The following is a 21,975-nucleotide window of genomic DNA, read 5'->3' on the forward strand; positions in this document are numbered from 1 at the left end:
AACAAGGTCAAATGCATAAAACTCGGACCAGCTCTTTCAATAGCAAGTTCCTGAGTCCGACGCCAAGTTCAACAGATCAGGGGAAAGCCCAGCGGAGTGTCTGTGTGCAAATGCATAAACAAGTGTACGCGTGTGTGTGCGCGCGCACGAGTGTGTGTTGTTTAAGTGTGCTTATGTTTCCAAAATGAGCCAAAATGAACAGAGGTAAGCAGGGCCACGGTGGCGCCGACCCCATGGTGATTTCAGCGCCAACCTGCCATACCCTCTTTGGCATGACCCAAGCAGCCAGCGTCTGAGTCGGCCCCCCAGGTGTCCCAACATGCCACACACACCCATCCATCAATTCAAGCTGCACTAAATGAGTTTATCCAAAATGACTTACAGTGCATGGCTCACCTGCTTTCTACTGCATGTGGCCGTTTATCCAGCTGGAACTTCTTGGACACATTAAAAGGGCATTAGTGTAGCAACATCAATGTGTCTAACCTTGGGGAAAAGGATAAATGACCTTCTGGTCAATGGACCATTACACAGAGCTCAAACACTAAACTAACTAGCCACTTTGACACCACTGTGTGGACGTATTTCACAGGGAGCGAGCATTTTACTGTGAGAGGGTTGGGTATGATTGCCTCTGCAGCACAAACAACTCAAAATAATTTTTGTCTGTGACATTTAAGAGTGGAAAATATTTTGGACAAAAAAATAAAAAATAAAGACATGGTTCATATAGCAAGGACCTTCAAGTACCCTCTAGGAAAAGGAACACAAGTAATAAAAGATGAAAGGAAACACCTAAAAGGACACTCAGGTGTGTACGTGAATGTTAGGATGCACATATGCAAAGGTACTTGCATGTGCATTTCGGTGTGCCTGTGTTTTTTTCAGCAAGTCTGGCTTGTGTGGGTTTTGTGGAGGGGGGGGTGGGGAGGTTAAAGTGGAGACTAATAGCTCTCTGGGAGACGAAGGGAGTCACAATTATGTGCAGTTTAGCAGCTAATCTGGGAGCATGGGTGAGGTCTCAGGGGACTCCTCAAGTCCTCCACTTCAAATTCCTTCTCCGATAAGCTGGACACAGAGAACAGAGCTGCGCTGCCAAACTCCTGCTCAACCCCACTGCCTCACTCCCTTGCTCGCACAAATGCAGGGAGACAGGAAAAACAAATCAGATGCGATCATCACAACGGTGAGATGACTTTGTATCGCTGCTCATCCTTATATTTCAGTGTTGCTGATTCACATACTGTAAGCATCTTTACACACTAAGCCATCTGTATGTTACAAGTTCTTTTCTGTGTGCCTTAGCTCTCTCTTACACAACACACAAAGCCAAATACTTTGGCCCTGACACAGACATTTTGGCAGGTGAAATTTTCTCTCTGTCTGCCTCCCTCATGCGCATACATACAGGCAGATGAATTCAACAAATCATGTATAAGCGTGCTCCATCTTTGACACACTCCTACAACATGTCAATCTGCTTCTTTTCAATAATATAGCTTTCTTTGCTCCTGTATCCCCCCTCCCTCCCCTTCATCTTTGGCACGGAGACCTGTGCATAAACTGTGCATCATGCAGGGTAGTGGTGGGGAGCTGTTGAACTGCACAGCATCTCACGAACATCTTGTTCTCCCTCCACAATTTTCTAATCAATGACAAGTAACAGTAATCAGATTTTCTTTTTTTCATCTGTGGTTCCAGAAAGACTGGAAACACAACAAAACAATGTTACCTGACAACAGCACTTCGGCACAATAAGTCCAAGATGTTTAAAGAAAACGCAGCGGAACTACGGACCCTTTTCCGCTTAAGTAAAGTTTGAAGGAAAAGTGAACAGCTGTCCAAGTTAGATTACGAGATAAAATATTGGACATATTCAGTCTGACATAGGCGGGCACGGTTGAAAGGCAGTGAGTACAGTGAATCAGGTTACCCAGTCAGAGAGGAGAAGGGTGGATGAGAGCACCTAGAAATGTGACGCACTTTGAAATGCGAGCCAATTTCAAGAGGACAGTGTAAAAGAAGGTGTAACGAAGCACTTACGGCACAAGATCTAAAGAAAAGGTCATAATAAAATACACAGAAATGTATTAAAAGAAAGAAAGGGAACGATTTTATTTATATTGTGTATAATCTTTAACTAATTCAACAATGAGACTAAAAAAGCTTCAAGCTCTAGCATATTCAATTAACTGACAGGTAATTTTTCAATCTAAAAATTGCTTCTGATCATACCTGATCTGCTTTGTAGCTTTCTCTTCATTATTTTTAAGCACTAATTAAATTACACACCGAAACAACTTAAACAGGTTAGACAGAGGCATCTTTCCTCCTTTCTTTTCAGTCGGAACACGGGATTCCCAGGGGTTGAAATTGCTACAGAGAAGTCGCTTGGACGCACGGAGAAACGCCAGGCAGGCAGAGTGAGCGAACATAAATATACAATGCCATCTCAATGGAAACTCCTGATTAGACTGTTTTGCTGAACACCAATACAATGGCAGGCTGCTGAGGTGGGGGGACTGGAAAAGAAGTCAATGAACAATCCATCAGAAAGGCCGACTGCCTAAAAAACCGCTGTAACGGAAACCTCATACCTGTATATTCAAGTTTGACCGAGGAAGTAGACTGTAAACCGTCTCAAACCAACAGCCTTCTTAAAGTTGCACACCGGGGAGACACTAATTAAACTCGTGACTTGCAATTTTCACCCTATTGTTTATTTATTTTCATTTTTAGGATAGTAATAGTGTTCTGATGTCAGTCCGTTTTATGGTGATTTCCTTACATTTCCAGCACTAATGTGTTTGTTTGAAGGTTTTCACTCTCATGAAGACCTGAGGTGGTTGAAACGAGTCAACGTTTTAACTAATATTTCCCGACTAAATGCCATTAATCCATCTCCCCCTCTTGCTCCACCTATGAACGTTTTTTTCTCTCCCTTTGCTCCCATAATTTGTTCTTAATAATATGCACGGCTACCGAGTAATTTCTGTTTGATCTTAGCTTTCCGTCAACAGAAAATTTCTACTCGCATAGGATGGAATATGACAAGTGCCAATTGACGCCCTAATACAGCATTTCAGGCAAAGAGGCCCATTATATTGCAGCATTGTAAAAGAGCACAATTCAGACCAGACTCTTACGGGTATCCTTCCTATATTGGCAAGCCTATTTTAAATGACAGATCCAAAACGGCCTTCAACCATATGCTTTAATGCGGGATTTAATTCCATCCTGGAAATTTATGGTTCGAATAATTCACATTTCTTGAGTAGGGAAAAAATCTTGGAGGGAGAAGTGGTGTCTTTTCCTCCAGTTATGGAGTGTGTTGACCGCGAAAGCGGCACAGGATGCAGGTTGGAGTTTGTTTAAAACGTGCGCTAATGACGCGCATTAATCTTACCTTGTAGGTTGGGTGCCATGGATCCCTCAGGGAAAATACCGTCCTTCATATACACTAAGAGCTCCTCCCCTGCTTCAATGTCCCGGACAGCTTTATAATAAATCTGAAGAGAGAGAGAGAAAGGCAAGGGAGACTTTAACTTAGGTCAGGAAAGGATTAATAAGTCTGGCCCCCTATATATTTACTGTCGCAGCTCAGGGCCCGCGTGAAACCCAATATTATTCTAATAATATGGCTGGTAACGGGGGATTGCGAATATATAAAGTAAGATACATTATCCTCCTATTGGAACATAATTGATTCTGATCTGTTCCCAACATTAAACAATTCATTTTACTAACATAAAAACTCCCCCTCCTTTTATTTTACAACACAATCAGCTGTTTGTTTAATTGCAAATTTACCCAAACTTTGTGAAATAAAACGAACGGAAATACGTAAATGTTGGTTTCTGTTACAGATGGAAACGTGATCTGCACTCTTGTTAAAAAATAAATAAACACCCGAAATAAATTATATAAGAAATCCAGACAAACGCATTTGTTACAAAAAAAAAATGTCATAGCAAAAATAAACAGCCCCGCTTCTGTCGTGCGTTTTTGTTTTACAGCTGCAGCAAACCGGGAAATGTCAGGTCTTTAACTGCACGCGACAAATCACTTTATTGAGGTCATTTGACAAGTGTGCTCGGACATAATTTACTGCTGGACACTTGGGTTTCATTTTTTTCCCAGTTTTCGTTCAATACAACAGAAATCGGATTCAAGTTGAAGTATTTAAAGGTAAGTCAGAGCCGAGGCCTAAACCAACAGTACAGGAAACCAAGCTGAGCTTAAATCTCGATTCACAAAATACAAATAAATAAATAAATAAATAAATTATAAAGATGATAATTAACATTCAAAGTTTTTTTTTAAATAATCATCTTTACATGGTACTTCTTTACATGTTGCAGCTCTGTGCATCCCAATTATTATGACACAGCGCAAACAACTTCAGGCGTGATCTGTGAACGCATGGGGGCGCTCTGCACCAGCTGTACACTGTCACCACAACAAGACGGACAGAAGCACTCTTTCACACATACACACACAAACATACAGAGAGGCTGGGAAAGTAACTTTTAAGACTTAGCGCTCGTCAGATGAGAGAGAGGAGACAAAGAGCAAAGGCCTAAAATCAACGAAAACTACACGCATTATTATTATTATTATTATTATTATTATTATTATTATTATTATTATTATTACAGCGTATTATATTTACCACAAATAGGCTACTGTCTCTCTATGCTTTTTCGACCTGACCTTTCTTTTCTCCGTGAGACGGAACAGTTGAGAAAGTTGCGCGGCGCTGCGGAGAGCCTCCAGCTGCAGTAGCACTTCAGTCCCGGTGGAGTTGGCGACACAACCCATAGTAGGTCTGCCCGAGATGGACCGGGGCGCTAGAGCGCACAAGGCCGGGGAGAAGGGGTCGCGGGTCGGTCGGGAAGAGCTGTAGACGGTCGGTGATCGCTCCGTTTGGTTGGATGAAGCCTGGCGCTCCTCTGCTGGGTTACTCTCTAATCTAGTCAGTGAGCGCGTCTTTGATGATGATGATGAGTCTCTCCCTCACTCTTTCTCTCTCTCTCTCTCTCTCTCTCTCTCTCTTTCTGACTCTCTCTCTCTCATTAGTGATTCCCTGTTGCCCCTTAGTGCTCTCTCGGTTAACCGTCGGCCACTCCTCCTCGTCTTATCTCCAGCCAAAAGGATTGAGGGATCTGCGGCACAGACCCCTCCCCGCATCTCCGATCCCAGCCGCCGCTTTGGCCGCTTGATAAATCTACTATTGATGTAAATAATAGATAAAGCAGCCTGACAGACTCGCAGTCATTCTGTCGGTCACTCTAACACACAAACACACACACTCATAGGCCGAACACATGCTTAAACAAGCAAATAGACACACAGACACACAGCAGGCCTTTTTATTTATTTATTTTCTTAGTTTAAGTTTTGCTTCGTGCTTCACTTTTGTGGTCTGAGCATAATCTCATTGCCTCATAGATTTTTTTAAATGTAAAAGACAAAAAAAAATTGTTCAAGAAAATAAAAATTGAAATAGTTGAAGGGTTTATGATCGCATTTTAATAAAACGTAAAAAAACCCCAACAGAATTTCTATTTTTATGAGGCTTGTGTGACGTAAAGTTATTTTGACGAAAAAAAAGATATCGATTACGGATATTGCTACTGAATTATTTTTCAAATATTTATTAAATCGTATTTACAGCGGGTAAATAAAACAAATAAAACCCGTTCAGACACGAGTGTGGGCACTGAGGTAAAAAACAATGAACAGCGTCGCAATATCCCTAAAAGTCCTTTTTTTATTTTCTATTTTTTTTATACTTAATTTATGTTGCAGCCCTTTTATGTGTCGTTTAATTTATGATATTAATGACACATCTTCCCGGTTTTATGTCAAGATTATTAATTGCAACATTATCAGAAAATATTACATTTTTTTCCCTTTCAAAGAATACAAGTCAGTTAATAATTAAGAGGGTTTAATTACATTCTTAATTAATATTTGGATGTCTAATTTGAATATTTCTTTTGCCTTTTCTCTTACTCGGTCTCTCTTTCTCTCTCTCTCTCTCTCTCTCTCTCTCTCTCTCTCTCTCTCTCTCTGTGTGTGTGTCCTACAGTAAGGTCTGATCACATAGACTTGTCTTGACCTCTTCCCATCTCTGTCCAGTGTTCAGCAGACAGATGCCTCATCGATCAATGCCAGCCATAGGGGTCCACAATAATCCCCTACTGTGGCCTAATACACATGCGCGCACACACACACACACACACACACACACACACACACACACACACACACACACACACACACACACACACACACACACACACACACACACACACACACACTTGCACATGCACGCTTGTCTCTATGAATTGATGGATCCGTCCAGGGGTAGAAGGGCAGATCAAACAGCACTGGAAAGGGCTTCACTCCAAAACACAAAAGATGAAAAGTTGACAAGAAGGTGGACAAGGTTCATCTTTTCCTTAAACCCCCCATCAGCTACCCACCCATCTCACATGCCACTCATAGCTCTCTCAGCTGTTTCCACCTCTCAGTGCAACTTGGCCTTCGAAAAAGTGAATGGGCACACTTGCAAACCCATTTTGACCAATTGTTTGGGGTTATAAATGAATGAGAACAATTTCACTTAGGTGCACGCACACACACGGAGGCACACATTTTGGATGGATTTTAACTGAGAAGAATGTAATTGATACAGTTGTCTGTAGATGCTTACACAGAGAGCCACATTCGCATTATCAGAAAAAATAAGAAATCCACAATGCTTTGAATGAAACTCGTGGAATCACCTGACAGAATTGAGACAAATCTATAAAAACAATGCCAAATTAATGCACGGCCACAAATTTCTGAATTATGATCAGTCATGCACACATTTGTTCATCTTGCATCATTAATGACAAACAACCCCATAACTTCTCCTCTTGCTCTTTAAAAGGTTACTGCCTGCATTTGAATTTGCCTAGTGTGCACATATTTCCATAAACTCATGTATTGTGCATGCAGTTATAAAAAAAGAAAGAAAGAAAAATCAGTGAATGGTCTCTTAAATTATACATTTTAGCACTGAGTGGCTGCACATAAGTGTGTGTGTGAGTGTGTGTGTTTGTGTTGTGTTTGTAAATAAATGATAGGGTCATACCTGCGAGCCACTACACCAAACAACTGGGCGAGCAAACAAAAGCAAAAGCCGTTCGCTAAGTACAAACAACTGCAAAACACATCAAAAAGCAATCGTGCACGTGGCCTTTTCGTGGTCCGATAATTCTCCACAATTTTCTCTGGTGCCCTGATTCTTTCTTTGACATTGTGTGGCAGTGGCAGGGGGCACTGATGTGAAAATCTTAAAAGGATTAGGCGGGCTGGTGTTGCCAGCCAATTGGTGCTTGTCAATCTCAGAGGCCCCCGTGCGTTCAGTCTCTTACGCCTGGTACCAAGCCCCCTTTCTCTCTATCGGTCAGACTTAATGTCTGAAGCTTAAATGGACACACCAGCCTGTCCCCTTGGTGTGACAGGGTGACAGGTGGCAGATCAAGACACCGGGATAGAGAAAGGAGACAGAGTCGGCAAGGAACAGGCGGCTGGAGACGGAGTCAGGAAGGGCCGCGTAGGCAGGGATTAGAAAACAAATGAGAGCGGAGTGACGAGAATGTGGAAACACGCAGACGAATCATACGGGCGGATCTGGCTACTGTCATGCTGCTTAGCTTCTGGTGTCATCTCATTTAAGATTCCCATCCTCGGTTCTCCTTTGGAAGCAGATTGAATTGACAGTGAAATGCGTATTAAGTAACGACACCAGTATTTAATTTGCAGAAACTGGGACAAGAGTCAGCAGAGCAAAATGTAGCAAAAAGAAAAAAAAAAAAACTGTCTCTGTGTTATAAACAGAAACGGAGAATTATGCTAATATGTTGCAGCAGTGTAAGTTGTGGTACACGCATTGCATGGGGTTAGGGTTAGGGCCTAGTTAAGCAGTTGGGGTTTTATAGGCAATGGCTGGGCATCTTTCCAAAAGGATCCGATACAGCTCGCTTAGGTTTGAGAGAGAAAGAGAGAGCGAGAAGGGGGTGGTGGGTGGGGGTGTTTGGGTGATAAGAAGCAAAAAGAGAAACTGCTGCCGCCACAGAAGAAGACTGGGCCTTGGATAACGGTTATTATGGGACTCAGGAGTGTCAGACTATTCCTCGGCCTCTTTACATGGGTCAGTTCTTAACAGCACTGGCAACCATCCCAGCCACAGACACACAATGGAGCCATTCCTTGGTCATTACTAGCACACACTTTTCTCCAGCACACACACACAAAAACACTCATTCACACACATCAAGACAGCATTGACTCTTAGTAGATGGGAAGGAATAACTGCCACCCCCCACTCGTCTCTGCCTATTTCTGACAGTGTGGTGCGACTTCCTTCGTATCTGGACTACGGATTCAACTTGGACAATGTTGTCATGGCACTCACCTGGTCTCCCGTGAGATGACAGGCGGCGAGGTTCTGCTCCTCAAATGACGGGGCAGAGCGGACGTATTTGAGCCAGCTGTTGCCGGCGGCATCTGGTCCCGTGTCCAGTGCAAACTTCACGTTGCCCATGTCATCCACCACCTGTTGAAAAGCAACAGGTTAGATATTAAAAAATAAAAAAAACAGACTTTTTCAACGACTATTCAATTGACTTGATTTAATCAAGTGATTTTTAGTGTAGTTATGCAGTTGGTGTGTTTACGTGGATTAAATATTTGTGTGTGGGCCAAGGGTTTGATGTCATTTAACTTTAAGGTACACAGAGCTAACATGTCAGTGGGTGTTAGGGCCACCTAACCTTGTCAATCCCAACAACAAGAAGAGGAAAGAGGGAAAAGAGGAAGGAGTACACAAACTGCGGTGTCTTTTACTTGTCTAAAGACTTTCCCTGGCACATATTGATCACCCTTTGTAACCCCTGCAGACCCTTGAGACTCCAAGAGTGGGTTTCATGTTACCTGCTTTCACAGAGAATGAAGGAGGATGGAGGTAGTGGTGGAGCAGGAAGAGGAGGAGCAGAAGAACAGAAGAGGGGCTCATTGTGAAGTGAAGAGTGAGGGGGAAAACCAGGAGCAACTAACCATGCTTTATAGCTTTTGCCAATGAGAAATAAAGGCTCCTAATCTAAACTAAACTCGCAGCCGAGTGTGAAGCAGCGGGAATGAGGATCAGCACCTCCAAATCTGAGGCCATGGTTCTCAGCCGGAAAAGGGTAGAGTGCCCACTCCGGGTCGGGGATGAGGTCCTGCCCCAAGTGGAGGAGTTCAAGTATCTCGGGGTCTTGTTCGCGAGTGATGGGAGAAGGGAGCCGGAGATCGACAGACGGATTGGGGCTGCAGCTGCAGTAATGCAGACGCTGCACCGGTCCGTCGTGGTGAAGAGGGAGCTGAGTGTAAAAGCGAAGCTCTCAATTTACCGGTCGATCTACGTCCCTACCCTCACCTATGGCCACGAGCTGTGGGTAGTGACCGAAAGGACGAGATCGCGGATACAAGCGGCGGAAATGAGCTTCCTCCGAAGGGTGGCTGGCATCTCCCTTAGAGATAGGGTGAGAAGTTCGGCCATCCGGGAGGGGCTCAGAGTAGAGCCGCTGCTGCTCCACATCGAAAGGAGCCAGCTGAGGTGGTTTGGGCATCTGATAAGGATGCCCCCTGGGCGCCTCCTGGGTGAGGTGTTCCAGGCATGTCCCACCGGGAGGAGGCCCCGGGGCAGACCCAGGACACGCTGGAGAGATTATATCTCTCGGCTGGCCTGGGAACGCCTTGGTGTTCCCCCGGATGAGCTGGAGGAGGTGGCTGGGGAGAGGGAGGTCTGGGCCTCTTTGCTTAGGCTGCTGCCCCCGCGACCCGGCCCCGGATAAAGCGGATGAAGATGGATGGATGGAATCTAAACTAATTCCTGAAGTAAAATGCAAAATAATGACAATTTTGGAAAGACAGCAATTTTGCAAAAAAACCTTCATATTTTTAGATTAGACAGAAATTTGCGCATATATGAAACAGAACCAGAAATTGCAGGAATCTTTGGTGGTGGAAATTTGTGTTTGCTTGGTGGAGTTGGTCGGTTCTGGGAAATCTGGAGCTGGCAGAAACTACCGGGCTCTTCTCCACATAGCTGGGTTTGAAGCTCCGATTTCTCCCTGGTCCTACATGTGATACTGAGCCTGTGTGAATCCTCCAGGAAGACCTGGCCTGAGACTGAACTCCTCTAATTACAACTACCAATCAGCCTGGCTTGAGTTCAGCCCTGACTTCTAGTATGACACGGTGCACTCCTAATCACAGTCAAATGCCTGCTGAAGGAAATCGAGGTGTGATGGAGAAGAACCAACAAACCCTCTGACATTTTTAGATGTGCAAGGTTCGCGAACTTCTCTAACTGCCTGCATTTCTAAAGCCATGCTCATGTTTTTTCCCCTCCAGCTCGTAAAGTGTGAATGCCTATGTTCTTGTTGTTGAATGCACGCGGAAGGTGTATTTTTGTGGACGGGGGTGCAGGTGCCAAGTCTGGTGAGTAAATATGTAAAGGGTCTGGATGGAGGTGTGGAAGAAACGCCATGTGCGTGCTTGTACAAATACGGCAACTGTTTTAGGCGGATGCACGTATGCACGGCTAAGGCAACAGCTTGATGTAACAGCAGTGCCGTGCTACTAAGCCGAGGTGTGAGTTTACCGAAGTAACTACAGTAACTGCGCCTTCTTTAGAACAATGATGCCTGTTAGCGCCTTGGCTGAAAATACATATTAAAACCTAAATGTGTTTGAAAACACCGTTCAGCGAGGCTAGAACGAAAGCTGCAGCTGCTGGTTGTGTGTTGTGTGTTTGTAAGAGTGTGGAAAGAGACAGTTTACTGCAAATCAGTTGCTTTTATGCATTCCCTATAACTCACACTCAGATCTTCAAAAGCCATATATATATATATATATATATATATATATATATATATATATATATATATATCATGTCAACTGAACAAGCCAATGAAAAAATCTTCTCTATTCCTCATGCTCCTCAGATCTACAGCTACTGTCTCCTCACTGTGCACTTTAAAGTCCAAGCACTTGGCCTGACAGAGTCAAGGCCTTCATTTTATGTGTGAAAGCAGTCAGCGACATGCTCACACACACACACACACGCATACACACACACCTAGTCTTCCACCCAATATCTTTTCTGCTGCCGGTGGAATCAAAGTGCACTTGTCATGAGATTACAAGGTAGCTGCAACAGGTATCTTAGGTGTTTTATGAACACATGGAGAAAAGCTGCGATCCAGGTGTAGAGTGTGTGCGGTTATTAGTTTCTCTTTGGGCACATGCACATGTGAACACTGCAATGTCTACATGTTGGGCATAGTTGTATTCATACCCTTTCATTTTTCCCCCCTCCCCACACACACACACACACACACACACACACACACACACACTCTACTACATCACTCTCACACACACACACACACACACAGATCTGATCGTGGATTTAATGAGCAGCAGACCTGTGTGTGTTCCTGTATGTGTGTAGTCTGGGAGGCCTGCTAACACCCTGTCTCGGGGTGGAGGCCTGATTTATAAGGCTTCAAATGAGGGGCAACAGAGAAGGAGAGCCAGAACAAGCTTGCGGCTGATTGTTTGTTTATTTACCTTTACCTTTTTTCACCCATTCAACCTCCTCCATCCACATGTAACATGGAGGAGTAGGAGGAGGAGGACCCGGCTGGAAATCATCAACTCCACGTGTGAACAAATTTCAACCAAACAAAGCGAGCGAAAGAAAACTCGGCTACTCAAAGATTTCCCCTAAGCTTCTCTCAGTGATTAGAATGCAGACACTGTAGCTGTAATGATATCAGAAAAAGTCTTTATATTGCCAAACCTATCTTACCAAAGATCATACACAATTACCAGTTTATTGTAAAACCATCTATTTATTGCTTTGGTATTCGTAGATTTTGTAATTATATTTAATCACTGAGATTGTGGAAGTTGTATTCATACAATAATGTATTTTCAAAAGACAAAGATCCGTCTTACCTAGTATGTTTGTTCACACATTCATTTACTTCTACATCACTGATATACTGTGCTACTCTCACTGAAAACATTTTAAGAAAAGCAATTTCAGAACTTGACCTATACTATGAACAGTATTACAAAATGACTCACTTGACAGCATGCGCACACAGACACACACCAACACATTCATGTGCACAGAGACACAATGAGACTTCACTGAAAGAGAAGCAGCTCTAAGTGGACAGGATGCAGAGCAAACTCCACAGGAAGCTCTGATAAGAGCACGACACTTATACCTCTCCTCACAACACAAAGGGGAACCTTTGACAGCTAGGAACCTTTAATGGCTGTCTCGGCATGCCCTCTCCTCCGCCAGTTATATCTGACGGATGTGTGTGCTGCACTGGGCTGAATTAGTGGCGGAAAGTTGCTTGTACGGGTAGACGTTGGTGACAAGGTATATATTATTTTCTGTTTGACGAAGGACAGAAAATGGAAATGGCAGCTCGGAGTGCAGTGGTGATTGTGATTTTGATGTGAGCTTGAGATAGAAGCATGTGAGACACAACTCCTGGGTTATTGCGTGTCTCTGAGGGAATATTTTTACAAAGTGTGATCTTAGTGCTCCGTTGCACACTGATGTGGTGTTCAACGTGTGAACACACCCTTGTTTGCATACATTTGTATACATGTGTTGCAGAGGACCAAAAGGTCCCCCCCCCCTCCCAGAAAATAGAGAAACGTTTGTTTTTGTTTCAAGGTTTTTGGAGGACAAGCGAGCCATACTGATTTACCATTTTTCAGACCAACAAACCTAAAACATTGGTTCCGGTATTAAAGAAGGAACCAGGCAGTAAAGCAGGATCTTTTTCAACAAAAGTTAGTTGAAAGATTTCTTTGAATCGAAAGTTTTTCTGGCTCTGGGAAATGGAAAATAAGCACTCTAAACATGTAGAGAATGGTTCATCTGCTAATGTCCTGGGGAGGTTGCCAACAAATGAAAAAAACATTGTTTCAAGGAGGAAAAAGAAAGAACAAGGAGCAGATTCTTTTTAAGTATCGATCTTGCTCGATCTAGATTGGGTTTGTGTGAAAATATAGAGAAAAGAAGGATAGAGAGATAAACGAAGAAAAAGAAAGGTATTGAGGATTGGGTGCAGTTCAACTTAAAGGAGGCAGGGGGCAGCCTGGCATGAAAACGAGCACAAAGTAGAAATAAAACTTCTCTACAGCTGTACATGTATTTTTAAATATATTAACAAGGCCATGGTGGATGTAGATAATAGAAGTGGTATAAAGAGAAAGAATTACATATGGACACACACATTAATACACTCTGTTTCACCCTGAGAAAAAGGACAGTCATAGAAACAGAGCAGTGACAGATTGAGTGGCTGTGAAGTGGGCTGCGGAGCTGGTTGTTAGAGGTGTTACAAATTAAGGTGCAGGAAGACTAACAAGAAATAAAGAAGTGTGTGTGTTGGGTGTGTATCCTTTCTGGGTCTGTTTCCAGTTGGGAGGCCTCTTAACATGCACACAAACACACACACATGCACAAACTGGCAGGCTAATAAAGTGGTTGATAGAGTACAGATCATGACAGCTTCCAGTGTGTTTGTGCTCATTCTCATGTGGGTGTGTGTGACTGTGTGTGTGTGTGTGATGGATGGGGGCCTGCGGAGAAGAACCTACCATGCCACATCACTCAGTGATCTAAAAGAGTGTGTCTGTCCACATTTGTGTGCATGTTTATGTGTGCGGACGTAAGAAGTGGAGAGGTCAGTGAGCACCGTCTTACGCTGAAGAAAGAAGACTGGAAGGAATAAAAGAAATTTTTCATGTTTTATTAAACTTCAGTGGACTTAAGCTGGGTGAGGATGATCCATGAGGGAAGTGGAAAAACAAAACAGAAGAGAAGGAGGAAATGAAGAGGTGTGAAAAAAAAAAACCCGAAATAGCTGTGATTGCATTTCAAGTTACTACTTATAATATCTGTAAAATTGGAACGCTAAATTTGTTGATGTATTAGCATGGGAGTTGAAATATTTATTAGTACCCAAATAAACTTTGTAAACAAAATAAATCAATGTTCATCATCATAAAAAATAATTTTAAAAAAGCAACTATTACTTCTTTAGTTGTGTCACCTTTGTCACATTTATACACTTGTCTGTTCTTTTTAACAACAATGTTTACAAATTTCTTATTTTTTTATAATATAAAAAATATAAAACAATCAGGAACACTGTCATCATTTCTCACACAAACTCTTACTGACTGCATTTTGATCCAATAAAAAATAACATTATTTATATGAAATCAAATGCTTAAAAATGATAAATTGATTAGAAATAACAAGAAATTTCAAAAAAAGTAAGTTAGTTAGCTCAAAATGATATTTTCACCAAGCACTGTAACCAACCAGAGAAATGTGCTCTTTTCAGCACGCTTCTGAAATAATATGATCAATGAAGTTGACAGTATTTGTCAAGCATGACTCATTCCTCTTAACCAGAAAAAAATAGTCAGCCCAGAGATTATCTCCAAACAGCACGAATTGATTTCAGCCTTCCACATCTCTACACCACACATTTCCCTTTTTCTCCTAATCTGTCAGAACCACAGCGCCCATCTTTCCTGTCTTTTCATGCACACTTGAACAAACAAACACCAATTCACTTGTGCTGAGAAAAAAAAATGTAACAAATAAACAGACGGGCCACGAATGAGCTGGTATAGCTACTAACTGCAGTGACATTCGAACATTATTTAAATGTTTTCTTCAAAACCCATAAATGCATTAAAACACATGTTCAATAACTTAGCAATAAAACTTTGAAATCAGTGAGTCCAAACAAAGAGAGTCAGTGGCAGAGTATTTCATCAGGAGGAGCCCTACTGTGAGTATAGATTGGACCTTTAAATATAGAGTGAATGTCTAAGTGTGTGTGTGTGTGAGTGTCTGTGAGGCTTATTACTGATGCTGGTAATCGTACACCTGTGTAGCCATGTCTGGCAGCCTAATGACAGCTAAAAAGGAAACAGGCTGTAAATCCACACACACATACACACTCAGGCCTGCACGGAGTACACACATTTTATTGAGGTAAGAGGCCACGCTGAATATCACATCTTTAGAGTTTGTCTCTGTCAAAGGCACAGGTGAATGCCACTGAAAAAAGTGTGTTTCTGTATTTTGTGCGAGCTTTAGCTGCATCACTAGTAAAATGCATGCATGTGAGGTGTGGCAGTGTGTGCCAGTATGTGTGTGTGTGTATGAAGGTGAGTGAAGGCTTGTTAAATGTGACCCATTTTATCTGGCCAGGGCGGCCATCGACATAATTAAAAACTAGGCGGGCAGGCCAGAGAGGGCCTGGGGCCTTGTAAAAGCCATCTGGGTTGTAGTGTGAGTGAGAGTGCGAGCGTGTGTGTCTGCTTGCATTTTGAGTGTCAGAATGTGGACCTGCTCACTAATGAACCGACTTGCTCCTATTAAATCAGCGTCTCTACAATCACCGTCACACAGCTATCATTTGTGGTAAGTCTGCATGTGCGACACTGAAAACATGCCATTAAAAAATGGCCAGTGTCCCCAACACTTTTTCAGTTTCTTGTTCGGCTCTTTACAATAGCTCAATATATATGTAAATATTACCTAATGTAATCTAATGACTGAATAATATAATATTATGCATACATTAATATATATATATATATATATATATATATATATATATATATATATATATATATATATATATATATATATATATATATATATATATATACTGTATCAATTATACTGTACTGTACCATACTAATCTGTACTATATAGAACTAAGTTTAAACCAGTGTGCTTCTGCTTGTGGCCTTCATCGGGGTCATAGTGACCACAAACCAAAACATGTTGGTCTAGCAATAAAGTTGTTTTATATTCTGCAACTGTTGCTGGAGTTTTGATGTCTTTAGGCGTTTTCCTCCGTGCACCTTGGAAGCAGCTGAAGTTGTGCCAAAAAAACTTCACTCTGAGGCACATTTCAGAGGCACATTTTATTATACTGTAAAGTTACAGCAGTTATGACATTGTTTCTTTTTGCATTATTGGACTGTCAATCGCAAACAAGTAGTTATCATGAAATGCATAACAAATAAATTTAGTTTTACACTTTGACGGGCAACATATCTAACTGGAAGAGAATAGGAGCGTTTTAAGAGTTAAGCCAGTGATAATGCGTCTGCAACTTTAGTGCATTTTTTTTTTGTTTTGCATCATGCCACTGTCTCCCCCTGCTCACCCCTGCAGCTTATTTGAATGAGCAGGTTGCCATGTGCAGAGTTGCCATGTTAGAGTAACTTAAAACAGGAAGCGTGCATGTTTTTAAGAGAAGAGGGGCAGTGAGTTTTCAGGCTGGATCTTGTTAATGAAATGGCTTTGTGTTATTTACAGCCCCTTGTTAAAGGCTGGATGAGTGTGTGTGCTTGTGTGTAAATGTGCATGCATGTATACATATATATGTGTGTGTGTATATATATATATATATATATATATATATATATATATATATATATATATATATATATATATATATATATATCACAGGTGCATGTAACTTTTTGCCTGTGTACACGTGTGTTTTATGTCACATGATATGTCCAGCGTATATGTATACGCGCTCGTGTGGGTGCACAGAAGTTCCCATCACACTATGCCTGTTTTACTGTTGCAGAGCCTTTTATAGGCAGGTCTTTATGATATGTATTTAGGGCAATTAGTGAGGAGATATATTGGCTCATTATAGAGAAACAGGTGCACCACAAATGGGGAAATATATGAACGGTGCATCAGGGTCACACACTCTGTCGGCGGTGTTTGAAGGATAACAACTAGACTTATGTGTGTGACAAACAGGAGCGCACACACTGAATCAGTTAGAGCCAGACTGAGGAAATGCTTTCTTATAGTGGCCTCTGTCGAAGAAATCATACATTTAATAAAGAATGTTTATAGTGTTTAAAAGTCAGCTACAACAATTGTTAACAGGCTTAAGAAAAACACAAAGTCTGTCCAAATATTTAATAAGAGGAAGGAAGAAAGAGCAAAGTATGTGTTTAGTGGCTGGAAAGAACACACACTGAGCAAAGTGGTTGTTTATTGACTACAATGTCTAATGTTGCCTTTGTCTCACATTTTATATACAGAATTAGAATAACAGATGTTTTAAAGTGTCATTCATTTGTATTTGTCTTTTAAGTGTTATGCTCTGGATGCTTATACCTCAAAAATATATAATATCCTTATAAAACTTAGCCTCTGTCACCAGAACAAGGACATTTGTGAATTTAGCCACAAATTAATTAATTAATTGAACTTAATTAACATCTTTGAAGCATAAGAAATCAGGACATATTACCACCACAAAAACAACAACCAAAAAAGTAGCATAATGTAAAGCTTTAAACATTTTTTTATGCTTTGTAATCTTAAAAAACTAAAATAAAAACAACCAAAAATATTGGTCAAATATTAATGAGAACAGTGATCTCCATATTTAAGCAAATAATATGTATAAGCGTTGTTGATCATATTCTTCTTAACGATGGTGATTTTTTTAAAGTTTCCTTAACAAAAAAAGAAAGCAACTAAATCAGTCAAATCTTATACATCCATGCCAAGAATAATAAAAAATAATAATGAGGAGAGGAAACTGGCATTCAACACTGGCACAACTTGACCTCCATGCTATTGACTGACATCGGAAGCGAAACACAAAATGGGACAATTCCTGGAACTGTGCGCACACAAATAGGGAAGTGCTGTTTAGGACACATTTGCAGAACTTGTAACACTCAATTATTTATTAACACCTAAATAAAGGAGTCCTTCCAAGGTAAGCTCTGGAAAGATGAGATTTTCAGCAGATGGCAGTAATAAGAGGTTTTGATAACGGGCAGCAAAAGGAAACTTCCTCGCTATTTGTTTATATAACACTGTGGAGAATGATGAAGGGGAAATGGAAGCAGAGACCAAAGCCACACAGATACAGATACACACTGATAAATCTATTCATTCGTAATCGTGCTCCTAGTGATCCAAACCAGACAATTTCAAGAAGAACCGACAGATTTCTTCCCCTCCTCCCTCCAATTTTTTATTCAGTTGCTGTTCAGTTTCAAAGCAGCATTTGTCCTATCTGCTACCTCATTCCTTGAATCTCAGCAAAGTAGATTGACACAAAACAGATGACATCACATGTCTCCAACCATCTTCTTTAAATTTCACTTTTATGAGAAAGCCATTTTAATGCAGCATTGTGGAAAGTTGCTGTGTCCTTGTCTGTAGTGACATCATGTGTTGGCAGACAGCTGAGAAAAGATGAAACATGAACGCTTGGATACAATAAACGGTGCTCAAGGTAAAGAGAGCAAGAGATTGACAGACAGCGACACATTGTGCTGTCTCCTTCTCACTGTTGTCGTCACCTATAGTCCACCTGAGTTTCTGCAGGAAGCTTGAATTTGAGAGGCCAAATCAGCAAAAATGCATTGTGCAAGATATTAGTGCCCCCTCCCTTCCACAGAAAAGAATAAAAAAAAAAAAAAGCATTTCAGAGCAGCTGGCCAGGACAGCATGTGGCAGAACCCCTGTGTGGCTGCAGGCCTGGGCCTTATTGGAACCATCTGAGCTTAACTTTGGGTTTTCTATAACAACCAGACTCCAATTTCTTCTCTCACCATTAGTGTACAGCCAGGATTTACTCCTCGGTCTGATGACCCGAGATTAAAAGATTTGCTTGAAAATCAAATATTTACAATTAAATGACTCAATAAAAACAAAAGCCTCATCACTACAACACAATACTCCATTTTGCCAGAACGACTTTTAGCCAACGTCTTTTTCAAATTAAAGAAAAAAAGAAAGAAATGGCAGACGTGTCAGCTTAGCGAAAATGTATTTTTCTGTGTCCAAATCCAAATGTGTCAACTTTTGCTGATTTAAAGCAACCAAACTTTAGTTTTCTGTTCATTGCATTTTATATGATATTAAAAATGTATTTTTGAGCCAACAACTTTTGGTACCTAAAGCTTTTTCACATTACTCCATATAAAGAAAAATGCAAAGCCTTGTTTTGTCATTTAAAAAAATGTGCTTCTATAACAGGAAAATGTGAAAAGAATGGATACAACTTTATTATTACTATCAAATTATAGTTTAAAAAAAAGCAGTTCTGACTTATAAACTCACTGGCTTCACGCTGTGAATTTTTATATTGCAAAATACTTTGTTGTTTTTCAAATTGCATTCAGGCACAAAATAAAAACAAAAGCAAAGAAGAATAAAATTAACTGAGGTTAACTTGCCAAAAAAATACAAATTTTACATTTGCTAGAACAAGCCAGTGACAGGCAGCTTTATTCTCTTTCCTCTGCCAATATATTTAAAATCCGCTCTTTTCCTACTTGTTGTAAAAAAAAAAAGAGAAAGAAAAGTGAAAAAAAACCCACTGCATTTATGCTCCCTCGACTTCCGTGTCTGGCAGTTGTGAGGCACAGAATGCCCACTAGGATTAGCTGTAGGCATAGAGGCATAAATGATGCTATGAGACGTGTTGCTCTCCTCATAGAGGATTAGATGAATATCTGGCTATTCTCATCTCTGCCACGGACTGATTTAATGTGTGTTAGTGTGTGTTCTCGTCAGCGCTCTCTGTGTGGCTGCTTGAGTGTGTGTCTCAGTCCAACACTAGCTTCTACGTCACGTTACACACACATGTAGAGCCTAGTGCTCCCCTCTTTTTCCCCGAAACCGGGGGCTGAGACTAGCCAGGACATGAAGGCCAATAAAGCTTTCTCTCTCTGAGTGTTGGGCCTGCTGGCAAGAAACAGAGGAAAAGACCCATTTCACTGTTGTGTAAACCATTGTTTCATTTCCACACGTCTCTCTCCCTCTTTCTGCTCTGATATTTCACAGGATTTTTTGGCTCCCGTTCAAGTGCGAACACAATACGGCTATTGAGATCACGGTTAGCACCTCTCGGCTTGCATTGAATTCTGTGCTAGCTTTAGCACCCGCAGCCACCACCTCATGCTCAAACCACTATAACAACTTCTTTCTTTTCTTTGCAAACCCTTAATTTGGATTTTGACCCAAGATGCAGCACCAGCAGACTCATGATACCCCCGTGCCTGATATCTCATCTCACTATCTTAACCTTCGCCCTAACTCTTTTTCTGGCGGGGCCCCCAGTGTGCAGGTAATGGATCCTGCTCGAGCATCTCCACCCAGAGGCCCATATATCTAACTTTTAATTAAGAACGCTCATCCCTTAACCCAAGAGAAAAGGAAACGGTCAAATCAGCTGCGGGCAGCGGTCTGTGGTGCAGAAGGGTCCTGCAGTCATCTGGTTCGTGTTAGACACAATATTAACAGTGTGTCAGTTATCTGCCTTTTAATGTATGATGGGATATATGGAGGAAGAGATGGATGGATATGGGCCCCCCTCAGAGAACCTAATGCCTAAACAGGCACATTAGGGTGATTGAGGCACATGGAGTAAACGGGGCCCAGAATGGGAGACTTTGAAGTTATTTATAACTGAGGGGATGTTTCCAGGAAACACAAATAAAAATAAAATTGTCCGTCACAAAAAGATTTTGTTAAACAAAAGCAATTTGAAGATGTCGACCTTTAACACTAGATAACAGTTTTCTACTTCCTAAGAACAGATGTATCAAAAGATTAAACAACAATGAACATGGACTACCCATCGGAGAAATGAAAAGTTTTCGCAAACCACACGTGACAAAAAATTCAAAACAAGCAGGCTGTTTTGGAGAAAAAAGGAGCGGTAGGAAGAAATGAGGAGATAAATGAGAAGGAAGAGCGGCTGCTGACATGAGCCCTCTCCTCTCTGTCAGATAAGAGATAACAGGGCAGCCAGTGTTTAGACACACCATTAGTAGTGTCATTAATCACACACACACACACACACACACACACACACACACACACACACACACACACACACACACACACACACACACATATATATTCACACACAGAGGGAGTGTGGAGATGGAGGAGGAGGACAGGAGGAGGACACAGAGTATCGCTTAATTACTGCTTCCAGGATGTAAGATCTTTTCTTTTAGAGCTCAAGACTTACAACAAAGCGTGCACACACACACACACACACACACACACTGAACACCAAAAAGCCAACTAGCATCAACAATTAAAAGGCAGTATGCAGTGGCTGCAGAGATTTGATGTGCATATTTATACTAAAATGTAGTGTTTTTTAAAAATATATATTATTCATTTCATTGCAGAGAAATAAATAACATGAAATACTGAATGCAGTGGCTGTTTGATGCACAGAGTTTGGCTCGATACAGAAGGGTCATGAGGGACAGAGAAAGGGCGCAGGCCCAACTTTAACTCCCACCTGGAAACTTCTCATTAAAGCTTAAACGGCCCACGGCGTCCGAGTCTCCATTAAAATCACACCAGCAAATAACAATGACTTTCAAACTATCCTTTGACTAATAATGCTGTCATTACAAGTTACTTGTGGCATTGCAAAGACCAAAAAAAAAACAACTTTTTGGAGTAGTCTGAGGCTCCCCGTGGTCACATTAAAAGCTAAGGCATAATTTGGCCATTCACTAACAACGCTTGGAGAATGCTTCCCTAAAGGAACACAATCAGGCATAATTGGCCAATCAGCAGTGGGAACAAACACAACAGTATACCTCACACAGTGTAGCTGTTTGAGACAGTGCACGAACACAAGACCTCAAAGAAAAAAAAAAGAAAAAAAAAAGGCCACAATCTGGTCTTACAGTTATGGCATTGCTTAAAAAACTATATACATTATGTATTTTGTTGTTAAGGAAATATATATTGATTAAAAGGTCCAATCAGTA

The 21,975-nt window shown here is 41.3% G+C and overlaps 1 protein-coding gene across 1 annotated transcript in view; it reads right to left on the bottom strand.

The window, feature by feature from the left end:
* prdm16 (PR domain containing 16) overlaps nucleotides 1-21,975 on the bottom strand; it is a 174,166-nt gene that overhangs the window by 14,657 nt on the left and 137,534 nt on the right. Inside the window, 2 exon segments of the mRNA XM_085147031.1 lie at nucleotides 3,407-3,509; nucleotides 8,474-8,614. Of these exon segments, the coding sequence (XP_085003157.1) occupies nucleotides 3,407-3,509; nucleotides 8,474-8,614 (244 nt within the window).

The sequence above is a fragment of the Neolamprologus multifasciatus genome, chromosome 20, assembly GCF_963576455.1.
Source record: "Neolamprologus multifasciatus chromosome 20, fNeoMul1.2, whole genome shotgun sequence".
Classification (NCBI taxonomy): Eukaryota; Metazoa; Chordata; class Actinopteri; order Cichliformes; family Cichlidae; genus Neolamprologus; species Neolamprologus multifasciatus.